Here is a 16,846-nt window from a genome sequence, read left to right as displayed (position 1 = left end):
CACTTTCCCCTTGATTCAATTCTCGTACAACAACAGCTATCATACGAGTATAAGGGTTGCTCCTTTTGAGGCCTTATATGGTCGCAAATGCAGATCGCCTCTCTGCTGGGCTGAGGTGGGTGACACCCAGCTCGCAAAAGGGCAATCACCGAGTAGCACTCTTACAGGACCAGAAATCATTCGAGAAACTACAGAGAAGATAATCCAAATCAAAGCCCGACTCCAAGCATCGCGTGACCGACAAAAGAGTTACGCTGACAAACGACGAAAACTTCTGGAATTCCAAGTCGGAGATCGGGTACTATTAAAGGTATCTCCCTGGAAAGGGATGATCCATTTTGGGAAACGAGGAAAACTAAATCCGCGATATATTGGGCCCTTCGAGATTCTTGCCCGAATTGGTCTGGTGGCTTATAAGCTGCAGCTACCTGCGGAGCTCAGCAACGTACACCCCGTGTTCCATGTTTCGAACTTGAAAAAGTGCTTATCAGATGAAACCCTTGTCATTCCCCTAGAAGAGATCGAGATAAACGAGAATCTCTTGTTCGTCGAAGAACCGGTCGAGATAATGGATAGGGAAGTGAAGCGTACGAAACAGAGTCGCATTCCGATTGTGAAGGTTCGATGGAACGCTAAGCGTGGACCGGAATTCACTTGGGAACGCGAAGACCAGATGAAGCAGAAGTACCCTCACTTATTCTCTCGTTCATGATCCTACATTTCAAAAGAATTTCGGGACAAAATTCCCTCTAATGGGGGGATGATGTCACAAATAGAATTTTAGCTTGGGAATTCTATCCTCATGTAAACATCAACTATTGTAATACTTGTAAATATCATACTCTATGCTAAATCAAAATCATCCATTTGAATCAAAACTCATGAGTAAAGTTCAAAACCTAATACAATACATCTCATATACTTAACTATGGGTCTGAAACCCTAAAAATCCCGGTTCAAATTTATTATGGACTAGGATCCTCTTATTGGGCCTAATGGGCCAATAAACTTTCAAGTTGGGTATGTTGGGCCAAGGAACCCTATTTGGGCTCTCATTGGACCCACATTCATTAAGCTAAAGTATTTTGGGCCATTTTGGGCCTAAAATGACTCACTTTATTTTTATGGGCCTTAATGGGCCATAGATGTTTTCTTGAACCTAAATGGGTCTAAAACCCATTATGTTCACTCTTTTGGGCCGTAAACCCCTAAGAGGGCCCAATGGGCCGAAAACTTCCACCTTGGACCTTGTAGTTTCAAGTATATTCAATTATAACCCTACATTTCTTCTCACCCTATCTCATTCTCGGCCCAATAAAAAAAATAACAAGATGACAAACTAAGAGCCACCTAATCTTTGTATGGTGGACTTCCATGCTTAAACACAACAAATATCAAGACAATCACATACACCCATGCAACATCATTTCAACATTTCTCTCCTTCTTCTCTCTTCTTCTTAACTCTCGGCCAAAGAGTGTCTCACCACTCTCATCTTCTTTCATTTCAAATCCACCAAAAATCTCTCTAGAACATCAAGAATTCACTCATCTTATCTCCAAAATTTCGAGTGTGTCTTGTGAAAGATCAAGAACTCTTCATCAAAGCTCATTACTCTTGGTAAGTTATTGTTTAACTCTGTGGTTTAACTTCAAGTTTACACTAAAAATCTCTTTTTAACCCACATCATTTCATGATCCATGCTCTTAGAACTTCATAGATCTAGAAAATCTCCTCAAGGAAACATCTAGGGCCGAAATCTTCTTCAAACTTTTCATCAAACCGAGAACAACAACCCAAAGTGAGTTCATACCCCCTATTTTCGGTTTTCACTATGTTTTGGGGGAGAACACAAGTTGTTTTGTGTAGATCTATGTGTTTATGCATGCATATGTGTGTTTTCATGTTATATGTTGTGTTTATGTTATAAAAACATGCTATATCTTTGCCAAACTCGAAATATCTACTATATTTGGTGATGTTTGTAAACTAAACCATCTTATGTGACATACTATGTGGTGCAAAGGATTAAAAAAGCTAAAAATGTGTGAAAGCTAACCAAAATCGTGTAAAGGGCCATTTTTGACAAAATAACCAAAAAGTGAGGTTCTTATGTAACTCATGGTTTTGAGAGGACCAAAAGAGTCATTTTTAAATCAAAATGGATCTTTATGATATTCATGGTCTTAAAGGGGGCCAAAAGTGCAAATTTTCACAAATGGGCTTCTATGTGGGCCTTCACGGTTCTAATGGGCTAAATATGTCAATTTTCACAAAAATTGGCCTTATTTGGGCTTCTCACGGCTTTGGGCCAAAAATTATAACTTTTTGGACTTTTGTGGGCTTAAATGTCATTTTCAACAAAATTGTACCAAAAATGTAAATTTTTTATAAGAGGGATTAAAGATGTGAAAATATTAAAATTTGGGCCAAAAAGATGAAATTATCTATAATGGGCCGAAAATGCACATTTTTATAAAAATCAAGCCAAAAGAATGATATGTTTGACAAAAGTGAGTTAAAAATGTTATTTTTACAAAAACTAGCCTTAAATGCAAGTTTTGTTCTAAAAAGGGGCCTAGAATGTTATTTTTACCAAAAATAGGCCTTAATTGTAAATTCTTGGCTTAATGGGCCAAGAATGTCATTTTTACAAAAAGTGGGCATTTTATGTCATTGTGGTAAATAATAGAGCTAAAACTAGCAAAATAATAACAAACAGGCTAATTATGTCATTCTCATGTTTATTGGGCCTTAGTGACCCATTTATATGTTTGATAGGTCCTGAATACTCTTTACATGTTTATTGGGCCTTGTTGACCCATTTACATGCTCGACGGACCTTGGATACTCTTTGCGTGCTATTTGGGCCTGTAAATACCTTACATGTGAAATGGGCCTTAGTTGTCCTTTTACAAATATTTTGGGCCCAGGTTATATAATCTCATTCCTTGAGCCTAGAAATGGTTTACATGTTTAGTGGGCCTTAGTCGTTCACTTACATGTTCATTTGGGTCTAGAATGTGTTTTATATGTTTCTCTTCGCGTAAATTCGATTAAGGATCTAGTGAGACGTGTCGGTTGACACCTATTGAGTGTACGATCGTAGTCTGTAGTTATAACTAGAGTCTCTTTGAGGGAGAGCGGGGGTTTGTGTATAGATCTATACGGGGATGACACCCCACACATGAGTTGTTCGCTACAGCTAGACTAAACTAGTCTAGGGTGACAAAAACTTTATTCTATTCCGTCGGCGTCCATAAAACGCCAAGACATGCAAAATTGTCATTTTTTAGTATGGTTATAACGACTCACTTAGAGGAATTAACATTATGAAATTTACGGGAGACCATTCTCTTTTCTCTTTGGATTACTCGGGAACATACTCGCGCCGGTACTCAACCTCGGGGGTTGATATACCAGCATTCTCTTTTACAGACAACATCGAGTTGTCTGGGGGCATTCTCTTTACATTCTCTTCATTCTCTTTTGGCATTTTAGTAAACAATAACACACATGCATTAATACAAGATCGGACACAAACATACTAAACTGTTTTAAGAAAATATAGGATTTTCTTGTGATTACAAAGTTATACAAATCATTTTCTCACACATGCTTATGAACTCACCAACACTTTTATGTTGACATTTTTAAATTAACTTGTATTCTCAGGAAACCGTTGAGCAGGTTGGGCTGAAAGAATCCATGGATATTTTGTTATGTTTTGTTGCATCATATTTTAACTATTTTGGGCATGTAATATTGAAACACAATACTTGATGTAAACAATGAATGTTGTTATATTACATGTGTGATGATGATAATGTTATGTTTCAATTATATACTCTGTGATGATAGTACAATGTTGAAAGTCACACCAAGCCCCCGGATGTTTCCGCCGTCTGGTTCGGAGGTGTGACATATATATATATATATATATATATATATATATATATATATATATATATATATATATATATATATATATATATATATATATACAAACAATAAAGCACAAAAACATACACTTGTTGAAATGGTAGGAGAAGCAAGTACGAAAAAACATACTAAAGACTATATGACATGTACCCGAACAAGACTTAATATACTCAACTGTAGTCTTTTATTTGAGGTCATGTCATCGCATAGCGTCAACTCCTTCATTTCTAACATCACACTATCATCCCTCTTTCTCCTTAACGACCTCTCCTCCACTTCCCGTCTACTATGACCGATTCCACCTTGGTAAATGTTGTCGTTGACAACCTCCATTTACAAATGTTCATATTGTTGTAATCTATAAGAGGGTTGTTTACTTTTTATATTAAGAAAAATGATAAATACGTATGTATATATTAAGGAAAATTTGTCTATGAATTAACAAAAAAATGAAAAAAAAAATCAAGTTTTGAGGGAAATATTGAAAAAAATAAGTTTGGCTGATTTTATAACTTTTGGTTTATCATAGGGCCTATTTGTAATTTACTTAAAAATGCACGAAAGTTTCGGCTATCAATTCTTACCCCTTAAGTTTTTTAAATTAAAGTTTGACCCCTTTCTTTCTGTACAAGCTTCGCCCTCCGGCTACCACAAAGACCACCTAAAACCCTGGACTGCACCACCGATTCCGAAATTGCAGACAGAAATGGAGATCGATCCACAATATCCAGAACCTGAAGCAGACAAAACTGAAATCATTAACGACGACGATCTCTTCAGAGCAGCAGACAACGGCGACGTTTCATTTTTCAAATCCCTCTCTCAGGCGCAGCTGCTCCGTTGTCTCGCTCTTCGTAACGAAGACGGACGATCGCTACTTCATGTCGCCGTTTCTTCAGCCCGCACCGAGGTTTCCATTTTCCTAGCCATAGAAAATGAATTCATCAATTTGTACGAAATTGAAGAACTATTTAGGATTATTTTGATTGAAAACGCGAACCTTTTTGTTTTTTTTTTTTTTTTTTTTATAAAGTAAAGGTCGAGTTTGATTTCTCCACAATTAATCTGCAGCAAAACTCTTGTCAACTTCGAATTTGAAATTTTCTAGGTTTGAATGACAAGAGTGCCACTGTTAAGTCCTTTCTTGTTGAACATTGATTTCAATAATACAGGTGGTGAAGATACTCGCAGCTTTTGATCACTCAATCAGTGGCATTAACAGTGCTGATGAAGAAGGTTGGGCACCACTTCATTCTGCAGCAAGTAGTGGAAATGTTGAGATCGTCAAGATTTTGCTTGACAGAGGTTGGATAATTCTTTTTCTGCTGAAACTTTTGGATCCAAATAGTGAATTACTTGCTAAAAACAACATTGTGATGAACAGGAGCCGATGTAAACTTGAAAAACAATGGAGGTCGCACTGCTCTTCACTATGCTGCCAGCAAGGGTTGGTTGAAAGTAGCTGAAATTCTTCTTTCAAACGGCGCAAAGATCAATTCAAAAGACAAGGCTAGTAACTTCAAAATTCCCCTAAAAAACTTCATCATTTTCTTTTTGCAATCTTTACCTGATTTGATAATTGTTTGATGTTCATCATATACAGGTAGGGTGCACACCGTTACACCGGGCTGCAAGTACAGGGAAGTCAGAGTTGTGTGAGCTTTTGATTGAAGAAGGTGCAGATATTGATGCTGTTGATAGAGCAGGACAAACTCCTATTATGAGTGCAGTTATATGTTATAACAAAGAGATAGCTCTTTTACTCATCAGACATGGTGCAGATGTTGATGTTGAAGATAAGGAAGGATACACTGTCCTTGGTAGAGCATCAAATGAATTTAGACCCATACTCATAGATGCTGCAAAGGCCATGCTTGAAGGATGAAAGCTCTAGGAGGAAAGAAAAACACTGAAAATGGTGTGTTTATGTTTTTTTTTTTTTTTTTGATAGTATATTGAGTAGTAATGCATGCATGTTTAAAGCAAAATGTTGCAACTTCTTTTGGGTTTTTATTTTGTTATTGAATTCTGCGTTGCCATGAAGTGTTTTTGTTGAAAATCTAGATTCTTGAGGGAAACAGTGAGAATTGTCAAACGATTAGAAAGAAGGGAAAATGCTAATGTAGCACAATGTCTATAAATCTTTCAAAGAACAATATATTGTTCTACTATTTATAAAAAAGAATGATCATCAATGTCTATACCTTCTCAAAGAATAAGGATATGGATTAAACTCTTCAATGCACGTGTTGGTTTTATCGATTCAACCATTTCCACAAAAAACATTTGATCATCATATTGGGTAAAAAACAAAGTATCTTTCCTCATGTAACATTAAAAAGGGGTAAGTATTCTACTATTGATAAAAACTTTTGATAACTAATGTCATCTGACTTGTCAAAAATCACATTCTAAGCCACTAATTTCGTAGCTCGGGTAGAATTTTCTTCAAAATTAGATCTTTTGCTCTCGAAAATTGAGATCTGTTCCTCTTTACATCAGCTTCCATACGAGCTAACTTACTCTTCAATTCATTGTTCTCACCAACAAGCTTCTTCACATGAGCACGCAACTCAGTAATGGCTTCTCTTTTCCGATCATTGCTTTTCACCAGCTCAGCCTGCAGCTCTAAATTATCTTCAACAAGTTTCATCACACTCAACCTCATCTCATCACAACGATTCTCTAAATCATCATCAAACTGAAAAAACTCGTATCTCTTTTTCTTTAAAAGATCTTCAGATTTCAGATCATACTGAAGTACTTTAGGAGAAAACCGGTTAGGGTTTGCAAAGATGGGGGAATCCAACTTGGAAAATGCACGTAGATGTTCATATCTTTTCAGTAACTGGTCGTAGTTTCCAGCCAAAAGTTTGTAGGATTCTTGAAGATTTTCAACGGATTTAATGAGTAAAGGCCTCTTTTTGTAGAACATCTCAGCCCTTTCTGCAAATGTATCCCCATCGTCTTCAATAAAACTTAATATGTTTTTTACCTTCTTCTCCAACTCTACATGCATATATAAAAACAACACAAACTTACTAGGGTTTCATACCCTTTATTTGACTTTTATAGTCAAAGCATCGACTTTTAGATACCAAAGTAATAATTAATTCTGACAAAGGTTTATGTGAGTCGATATTACATGATCAAACGTGAAAAATCATGGGTTTTTGTCGAAATTTATGTCTTTAATCTTGACAGAAAGAGAGAATCAAACCTGATAAAGTTGACTGCAGCCATTGAGATTGATGGAGACGATTATGAGTGTTGTCAAGCCACCATGAATGAGAAGAACCATTCTCGGTGTTGGTGTTGTTCTCCATGTGTTCTTATAAACCTTCAAGAAATATAGATACTATTCATTAATTATATATACAAACATAATTTTGGATTCCAAACAAACTTCCTAATTTTTTTGTAACCTTAAAAGAGATATAGATATAGTAATCAGTAATTCATGTACGTATACATATATACACGCATAATTATGGATTTCAAACAAACTTTCCTAATTTTATTCTTACAAACGGGCTTTTAAAACAGCCAATAAAACTATAAAAATCCAGGCCTCAGCCCATTTTCAAAATGTAATGAAATATTGAGAATAAATTATATGGGTAGATAGTTGTTTGATAATCGTTAATTGAGTGAGATTGGGTCACATACAACCTTAAATATGAATAAACTGCATATCAGATGAGTCATGACCAAATCAAGACTTCTAAGTGTAATATCAAACTTCATGAAGACCGAGTACAATGTTTTGAATGTAATCCTTGATAAAATTATTCTATAACCTACTCAGAAATAAATTTGGAGATGTGAAAATAAAAGTGGATTTGATTATTTGAATGAGTGTTTTGAAACTTATATTTAGTTTTTAAATTTAAGATAATAAATTTTGTTTTGTTATTTGTTTTTAATTAAATAATTAAATTCATCCTCGTACCGGCGTGTCATCAATTTAATTTATTTTATGAGAAATTAAATATTCTTCTATTTTTTGTTCTTATAAATCCTTATACCCAATTAAATAGCGACATTTGTAACCTTTAATGTTCATTTAATGGAATTTAATAATATTTTAGTATACTAATATGACACATGTAATCATTTGGGTAGAAAGATTTGTAGAAAAAAAAGTAGAAAGATATTTAATTTCTCTTATTTTATTTTTCACTCTGTTTATTTCATTATTTCACTTAAACACATAATTTCTCAGGTATTCCCATCTATTAAATATCAATACAATTTGTAATTTAACCTTAAATAGATGAATAACAAAACCCAGTAACATACCAAGATTGCTTCTATGTTTCAAATTCAATAAAAATCTCTTCTTCACTTCTCCTTCTCTGTCTGAATTTCACTCTGAAATTCTCTCAATTTAAACTAATTAATTGCATGTATACATAAAGAAATGAAAGAGAAAACATTATATATATATATATATATATATATATAGAGAGAGAGAGAGAGAGGAAGGATCATTTGAGAACCTATAGTTTCCCGAAAACCCGAGAACCAAACAAGAACTGTTAGATCAAAATAATAGAGGGTCAAGATGATCTATGACATTTTTGTAAATAGTTAGAGAAAATAAGACACGGGGGTAAAGAAATTGAAATGAATCAAGTTCATTTTAGGAATTATTTTAATTCCCTGATTAAACCTCCCATTTACATCTCTCTCTCTCTCTCTCTCCCCTCTTTCACGTCATCTTCTTCACCGTATCTCTTCCCTCTTCGTCCCTCCTCTATTGATCGACCACCTATACCTCTGCAGACTACTACAAATCCATTGTCATTCATCTCCAAATCATCGATGAATAATTCACGATCCAAGAGATCGATGTCGGTCGTATTCATCTATCTAGGTTTTATATTCAATTAAGTCGAAAGTGCTTTTTATTCTTTACTGAAATCAGAAATCCATCATCTCAACTTGATAATCGAGATTTTTACAGGTTCTGATTTGCATTGACTTCCAATCCACGATACCTAATTTCTAAATCGTCGGCAGATAATCAACGAATCAACAAAACAACACCATTCCGCGTATTAACAGATCTAATCTATTCTGAAACAGCCATTGCCAACTATGAAGGTATTGCTCATGTTTCTGTATTTCAAAGTGATATCTCTAGTGTGTTTCTGCAATATTTACACACGTTGCTTTGTCTATACGTGTTTGATTTCAAGCGACATTGCTTTCATTTAAAGCTTCCGTCTCAGCTTGTTCGTCACCATCAATGCTTCCATGTTGAGTTCATCATTAAGTATAGCAGGTGAAATTTTGTTCAATCATTGAAGACTAATTATTTTTCTTAATCATAGGACTTATTTCACATTATAATCTGGAGTTAATTACAGTTTAAGGTGTGTTTTTTGCTTGCTAATATGTTACAATTTGAGTTTATTTGAAGCGACGAGTTGTATTGCCTATTAGGTGTTTGACAAAATGCCCCAGTGAACTATTGAACAATTCATCTCTAATTAAAGTGGTTGTATTGTATTATTGTATCAACTAATCTCCTATGTTGACCCGTGCTTATGAAAGGCCTCTCTATTTGCTTTTGCATCTGTTTCCTGTGATAAAATTGGAAAAAAAAAACCTTATTTTTGTTATGCTTTAGAATTGGTTCTTCTTCATATGCTATGAAAGCAGTTTCTACAAATGAAAGTGTTATTTATCTATGTATGTATAATTTTACAGGGGCACATATTATGTTTGTATGTATGTAATTGCCCCCAATATTATCATATTAATTTTTATGTTGGTATCTCCTGGTACATGATATCATAATTATCATTCTTCCTTTTGGGACTTTTCTAAATCTGTATAAGTTAGTAATCTGATAAAAATGTATTTGATACAATTTGAGTTGCACATACTCAAGATCATTATCTACCTGATATGCTTTTTAATGTGCCTAAACGTAGGCTTCCAGTTAGTTAACTTCTGCAGTGATGATTTATGTGCATTTCTTCTTTTGTTTTGTTTTGAACATGTTAACAAAAGTTGAGATTATATATCTAATGGAGTGAACTTGGTATTCTATAATAATGAAAGAGATTGTTTATTTATTATCATGGTTATAAAGAAAGTTATCTTATCTCGTCCAATTAGGATGTAATGATATCTGTAATTTATGGTAATTGTTCTTGTTGAGTTTGGTGAATTGGATCTCTATAGTGGTCTTACGCATTTATGCTAATTGCTTCAATGGTGTGTGATTTGTTGGTCTTATATTGAATGTCTCCCTAGATGAAGGTTAGTACACATGGAGAATTGAAGGCTCTTGTGGGGAAGCATCTTCTAAAGGTTAGTACACTTGAAATGTTGTTCCTTTATGAAATGTGTTTTTGCCATTTTTTATAATAACTTTTTTATGGGTGATGTTAAACATGTTCTTGTGGTAGACAAATTCCGTATACATTGATGCACATAAACACATGTACATGGATTCATTTACAATTACAAATCCACATATACATATACGTTGGTACACATATAAATACACTAATAAATACACATACATAGATGTTGTACTTCCCAACCACCAATTTAAAGACACTTTTTTATTTTGTGAAAAGTGGATTAGGAGGTGTCTGAATCATTATAAATGGCAAGCTCTACATATTATTTATGTAGTGGATAAATGAATGTAGTGGATCAGACATAATAAAGATAACATAAGGATCTAGATTAGATATCAGAGCAGCTATAATTCAATCAAATGTTTTTGACTAATTTGTTAATTTGAAAAAATAGCAATTGTTAATTCTTTGAAGTTATGTAGTCGGTAATTTTTTTTATTGTTCTTAGGATTTGAGTTTTTAATCCTTTAACCAAAATATTATCATACTTCTTTTTAGGATTTGAATATTGATTTATAATTGGCATCTTTCTAACTTACTTATTTTTCATGGAGTTAAGAAATTTTCTTTACCTATTGTGCTTATGTATAAAAAAAGTAGACTTAGCTGAAAATGTTTAAATATTATTTATATACATGAAATAATAATAATGATGCTTTTATTTTTTGGTTTTTATGACAGTGATACATTTTTTCATATCACCACTGCTGGTAGCACACAGATTTGTTCCACTTCTACTGTCAAATCTGATTTTTACTGTGGCTATATCTTACTATCACTACCTCAACTTTTTAGGTTTTGATGGTAACAAATTTCTTTCACCTTCATACACTCAATCTACTAAATGACCATTTTATCCTTCCATTGAAAAAAAATCACAATACTAATATAATGTTCATCAATAAAGAAATGTTGTTATCATACGTAAAAAAATAAAGTACATTGTCCTTAATGAGCATCATTCTAATAAAAAGCAAAAATAATTGCTAAATTAAGCTTTTTATCTTTAACAAAATGAATTATAAATCATTTTTTTAATAATAATGAACACAAATCAGTTTTGATAAACTAATTTTTTTTTAGGGTTTGGGTGTTGGACCAAGCTCTGGAACACCCCCTGTTATTCCAAATGGTAACTTTCTACATTTTTTTAGTATTGGACTTCTCGGATTTGTTTTTGTATTTTGTCATTGAGTACTTGAATTACACAAAGAAAAAGTAATTTCTAAATTCAATTTTTTTGTTCTTTGTTTCCAGTGAATTGAAGTTGGAATTCCTTTCCTGGAAACCAGTTCAAAAGATTCCACCAATGTGGAACAGACTTTCATGGCCATTACTGCTTCCATCAAAGGTACTTAATATTTTCATTTTTTTCTTTTTTATTAAAGACCAAAATACTCTCATTACATATATGGAAATAAATAAAAATAAAAAAATTTAGTTTTATGCATTTACAATAAACAAAAAATATTTAAATATAAATAAATATTTCATTTTTATTATTGAATTCCATTCTGTCCAACCAAAATTTCACATTTCGATTTCAATTCCAATTCCAATCTTGAATTTACATATCTACATTTCTATTATTCCAATCATAACAATTTTCCAAAATTTAATTTACCTATTTACTACCCTTAAATTCACATGTAAATCACAAGTGAATCACATAAGAGTTACATGTGCTTCATATGTAATTTACATATAAATCACATGTAATTCACAAGTACATCACAAGTGATTCACACATGAATTACATGTGATTCGCATGTAATTCACATGTAAATTACTAGTGAATCACATATGAATTACATGTGATTCATATGTAATTTACATATGAATCACATGTAATTCACATGTAAATCACAAGTGAATCACATATGAGTTACATGTGATTCATATGTAATTTACATATGAATCACATGTAATTCACAAGTAAATCACAAGTGATTCACATATGAGTTATATGTGATTCACATGTAAATCACATGTAATTCACATGTAAATCAAAAATGAATCACATGAGTTGCATGTGATTCATATGTAATTTACATATGAATCATATGTAATTGACAAGTAAATCATAAGTCATTCACATATGAATTACATGTGAATTCACATGTAAATCACATGTAATTCACATGTAAATCACAAGTGAATCACATATGAGTTACTAATCACATGTAATTCACAAGTAAATAACAAGTGATTCACATATAAATCACATGTGATTCACAAATGAATCACATATGAAATATAAATTACATGTGATTCGCATATAAATCACATGTGATTCACATACTGTAACGCCCCGATTCTCGAATATCAATTTATGGTGATAAATTATCATGAATTCAAGGTCTACTCGACGAGTTAGTTGCCTAACTCGTCGAGTAGCAGCGGGTTAGGCCGCGCACTTAAGTGACCTACTCGCCGAGTCCAAGAAAGGACTCGACGAGTAAGAGCTGGAGGATGAAACCCTAATTTCCGGGGTTTTGCACCCTATTTAAAGGATCATTTTCCCCTTAGCCTCCCTTCACAACCTATTGAGAGTCCAGAAACCCTAATTCGTGTGTATGCTCCATATTAGTGTGAATTTCAAGCTTGGAAAGAAGATTTTGTTGCTAGAAGCTTGAAGAGCAAGAAGTTGGAGGCAAGAACGTTTGGGGATCTGAAGGCTACCTCAGTTTAGCATCATTTGAAGGTAACAAGTCGTTACCTTGACCTTGTTCTTTCTAGATCTCTTCATGTTGAAGATTGGGGCTTTTATAGCATGGGTGATAACCATTTTCGGGTATGGGCTAGGATCTGAAGTTGCAACTTCAGATCTGAGCTCATCTTGGACTCTAGAGCCATAAAGTCTCCACCTTTAGCAAGCATTAACCCTCCATGTTGAGATAAACCCCATTGTAAGCTTGGGATTGACATTCTAAGCCTATAGAGCCTTGCATGCACGTAAAGGTTGCAACTTTACGTGATAAACATGCCTTTGGAGGTTGGATCTGTAGTATGGAAACTTAAAATGGATTAAAAAGCATCTGTATGAATGAAGGACTGAAGGGACTCGGCGAGTTGCATGGTCAACTCGGCGAGCCCGATGAAGGTTTTTGTGGGCTCGACGAGTCAGTCGAGTGACTCGGCGAGTCGGTGAGGGTTTTCCCAACCTTTAGACACGTATGAACGGGGCGAGTTGTAAAGGGAAAACTCGGCGAGTTGGCCAAGGAGTTACGACCACTGACACTAGGAACTCGACGAGTCACTCAAGTGACTCGGCGAGTTGGCGAGTCATGCCAGGAACTCGGTGAGTAGCTGAGGGTACTCGACGAGTTGAGGTCAACATGGACTGTTGACCTTGATAGTTGACTTTGACTTTGGCCGAGGGTTGACTATCGGACTTCTGGCGTATTTTGGGAAAGTATGAGCATGGTGGGGACATTTAGTCAAGAAGGTCATGGTGGGTATTAACTTATTATTTATGGTGTGATAGTGTGGGGTTCCGGGGAGACAGCAGTCAGGAATTGCAGTACTTCAGCTCCACTTGCGAGGTGAGTTCTCCTTACTATATCAACAGGGTCTACGGCACCAAGGCCGGCCCTTTATGGGATTTGTATCCGGGTATTTGCATGATATGTTTACTGATCTGTTAGATCTGCGTCCTGGTAGTTAGGACGGTATTATGTTTAGTGACCTGGGTTAGATCGGTATCCTGGTATATAGGATGATGCTATGTTAGTGACCTGGATTAGGTCGGTATCCTGGTATATAAGATATTGCTATGCTATATGATCTGTTAGATCGGTTTGTTTGTCTATAGACTGTTATGTGGTTATCTGTTATATGTGCACATGGTTGTTTTGATTGGGGGTTGGGTTGAGGCGGGTCCTGCTTTGTGCTGTAGGCCAACATACCCAGGGCGGACCGGATAGACTGCAGACCCGGGAGGGCACATAGTCAGGCCGAAGGCCCGACGAGTGGTCCGGATAGGTTGAAGGCCCCGAGAGGGCGGTCCAGACATGCCGAGGCTCGGAGAGTGGGCCAGATAGACTGAAGGCCCGGTGCGGGCGGCCCAGTCATACTGTAGACTCAGAGAGTGGACCAGGTGGACTGAAGGCCCGGTGCGGGCGGACCAGTCACACTGTAGACTCGAGATGCATGGCTGTTCTGTATTGGTTATATATGTTATGGTTATATGAGGTTGGTATTTTGGGGGTAACTCACTAAGCCTTCAAGCTTACATTTATCGATTATTGTTTCAGGTACAGCGGCTGACCGCGGGAAGGCGAAGGCGTGACCGTACACTTCCTCGATTTATGATTATGATTTCTGGGAACTCTGATATAAAACTCTTTTGGAAACCTTTTTGTAATAACTATTGGTATTTGGAATAAATTTAAAAGTTTAAATTTGGCATGAATTTTATGGGTGTTACAAGTTGGTATCAGAGCCTTGGTTTGAGTGAATTGAAGGAACATTCGTGTGAATCCAGTCTCAAATCAAGGAAAAGATTTTAAGATGATTTTTAAAATGGTTTTCAAAATAAGTAAAGGAGGATGCAAAGTGTACGATCAGCCAGAGCCAGTAAGTAGACCCCAAAATACCATACGGTTATTTGATATTGTGATATGTTAGAACAGCATGCTAGTATTAGGCTAGGGATCTTCAGGAATTGCATGATATAATTGCCTGATTACATGATGCCTGCTAGCCTAGGGTTTTCCTTATATGAAATTGACATCATTACTGTAGTTGCTTAGTGTATGCATCACAGTCATACATAATTAAGATCTTATAGCCTGAGAATGTTTGGTTTAGCCTTATGTTCTGTTCTTGTCTGATTGGGGGCTTAGGGTAGGATCAGATATTTGAAAGTCTATTGGGTCCAGCGTTATGTATGGCTAGCATACACAAGTGTTGTAGGGTTGGTGGAAGTTTCATGGATGGGTGGGTTGTGTGAGGTCGGGAGGCCAGTTACGAGATATTTAGCATTCCTCTAGGAGTGAGGATTGAATGCTCGCTATGTTTATGTATATTGTTAAGGTGTTGTGGTGATACTTGAGACAAATATGGGTAGGTGTGGAAGGTAGTATGGGCCCGTACTACTGAAAGCACAGGACCCATACGTGTAGCAAGGAAGTCACAACCCCTAGGGCTTAGTTAGAAGTTGGTCCCCTGTTATTATGCGGATTATTTGATACCTTCTTGGTATGTTTTCAGAATGGTGGTTACGAGACGCTTTGTGACTGGATTCGGGTCAGGATCAGGAGCAGGAGACGCAGGCCAGGAGGGGCCAGCAGCACCCGAGATTGTGGTACAGATGGGGACAGAGGAGCTAGATGCGAGGATTCGAGAAATCCTGCATGATGAGGTTGCCGCTATGTTTCGGGCACAGCTACCAGAGATGTTTGGGTCTATCAAGACCGCCATGGTCAAGTACTTTGACGAGCGCTATGCAGCCCTTGCGGAGGCGGATCCCGCAGCAGCTACTGCAGCTGTAACAACAGTAGGGGTAGGAGCCGGTCAGGCTTTTCAGTATCGGGACTTCGATAACACGAAGCCCCCGACTTTCGATGGGATTCAGGACCATATCATAGCCATGAGGTGGCTATCAGACATCGAGGGATGCTTTTTCACGTGTTCCTGCCCGACTGACCAGAAGGTCAGGTGTGCTCTGAACATATTGAGGTCCGGGGCGAAGGACTAGTGGAGGTTGATGACAGGGTCTTATTCGGAAGAGCAGAGAGTTACAGTTTCTTGGGATCAGTTTAGGGAGATGTTCCGCTCCCGCTACATTCCACGGGTCGAGCGTGAGCGGCTAGCTCAGGAGTTCTTGGAGTTGAAGCAGGATTCGGAGTCGGTGACAGAGATCACCCGTATGTTCACTAAGAGGGCGATGTTTTGCCCGGAGTTTGCTTCCGAGCAGGCTCAGATGTCACGATATCTGAGCATGCTCAAGACTGACATTGGACAGTTTGTTGCTACCCAGCGATGTGATACGTTACTGGATTTACAGGAGGCCGCCAGGCGGCGGGAACTAAAGATTGAGTTACAGTTGCGAGCGTAGAGGCAGGCCCCAGTGCAGTCGCAGCCGGAGCTAAAGCGGTCCAAGACCACTGATTCTTGGTTTGGAGGAAAGAGCGGCCGCACTTGTGAGAAGTGTGGGAAGGGTCATTCTGGAGTTTGTAGGTCCGGGGGTGCGTGCCGCAAGTGCGGAAAGGAGGGGCACTATGCGAGGGATTGTCGCCAGTTGGCCCCGGTTCAAGACATGAGGATTTGCTATCACTGCCATCAGGTTGGTCACGTGAAGACCAACTGTCCACAACTTGTTGCTAGACCGGTGCAGGCTCCAGCGTCGGCTACATTAAGGAATACTGACGGGGGTCAGGGTAGAGCGGAGCCCCCGAGGGCTCAGGGACGTGCCTTCCAGCTTACAGCAGAGGAGGCCAGGGCAGCGCCAGATGCAGTTGCTAGTATGTTTCTACCTCTTATTTTAATGTTTGTGATTATATTGCGAATCTTTCCAT

The 16,846-nt window shown here is 36.8% G+C and overlaps 2 protein-coding genes across 2 annotated transcripts; one reads left to right on the top strand and one right to left on the bottom strand.

The window, feature by feature from the left end:
- The first annotated feature begins 4,553 nt into the window (after positions 1-4,553).
- Positions 4,554-5,985, top strand: LOC145166387 (Ankyrin repeat family protein). Its single transcript, XM_079085347.1, has 4 exons — positions 4,554-4,852; positions 5,115-5,247; positions 5,327-5,451; positions 5,546-5,985. The coding sequence occupies exons 1-4, from the start codon at positions 4,649-4,651 to the stop codon at positions 5,825-5,827; spliced, it is 744 nt and encodes a 247-aa protein (XP_078941473.1). The 5' UTR covers positions 4,554-4,648; the 3' UTR covers positions 5,828-5,985.
- A 153-nt stretch (positions 5,986-6,138) lies between these two features.
- LOC145166388 (protein NETWORKED 3C-like) lies at positions 6,139-7,326 on the bottom strand. Its single transcript, XM_079085348.1, has 2 exons — positions 7,163-7,326; positions 6,139-6,951 (listed from the first exon to the last, which is right to left on the bottom strand). The coding sequence occupies exons 1-2, from the start codon at positions 7,266-7,268 to the stop codon at positions 6,362-6,364; spliced, it is 696 nt and encodes a 231-aa protein (XP_078941474.1). The 5' UTR covers positions 7,269-7,326; the 3' UTR covers positions 6,139-6,361.
- Positions 7,327-16,846: the final 9,520 nt, after the last annotated feature.

This window comes from Lactuca virosa, chromosome 3 (assembly GCF_052849685.1).
Source record: "Lactuca virosa cultivar CGN04683 chromosome 3, Lactuca_virosa_CGN04683_v6, whole genome shotgun sequence".
NCBI lineage: Eukaryota > Viridiplantae > Streptophyta > Magnoliopsida > Asterales > Asteraceae > Lactuca > Lactuca virosa.
The sequence above is the reverse complement of the archived record's forward strand: the minus strand, read 5'-3'. Positions and strand labels throughout refer to the sequence as shown.

What these genes read in the sequence shown, in the direction of transcription:
- LOC145166388 (XM_079085348.1), bottom strand. Translation starts at nt 7,268, where the DNA reads ATGGAGAACAACACCAACACCGAGAATGGTTCTTCTCATTCATGGTGG. An exon ending in GCTGCAGTCAACTTTATCAG is followed by an intron (nt 6,952 to 7,162) that starts GTTTGATTCTCT and finishes ATATGCATGTAG; the next exon opens with AGTTGGAGAAGAAGGTAAAA.
- LOC145166387 (XM_079085347.1), top strand. Translation starts at nt 4,649, where the DNA reads ATGGAGATCGATCCACAATATCCAGAACCTGAAGCAGACAAAACTGAA. An exon ending in TTTCTTCAGCCCGCACCGAG is followed by an intron (nt 4,853 to 5,114) that starts GTTTCCATTTTC and finishes TCAATAATACAG; the next exon opens with GTGGTGAAGATACTCGCAGC. An exon ending in AGATCAATTCAAAAGACAAG is followed by an intron (nt 5,452 to 5,545) that starts GCTAGTAACTTC and finishes CATCATATACAG; the next exon opens with GTAGGGTGCACACCGTTACA.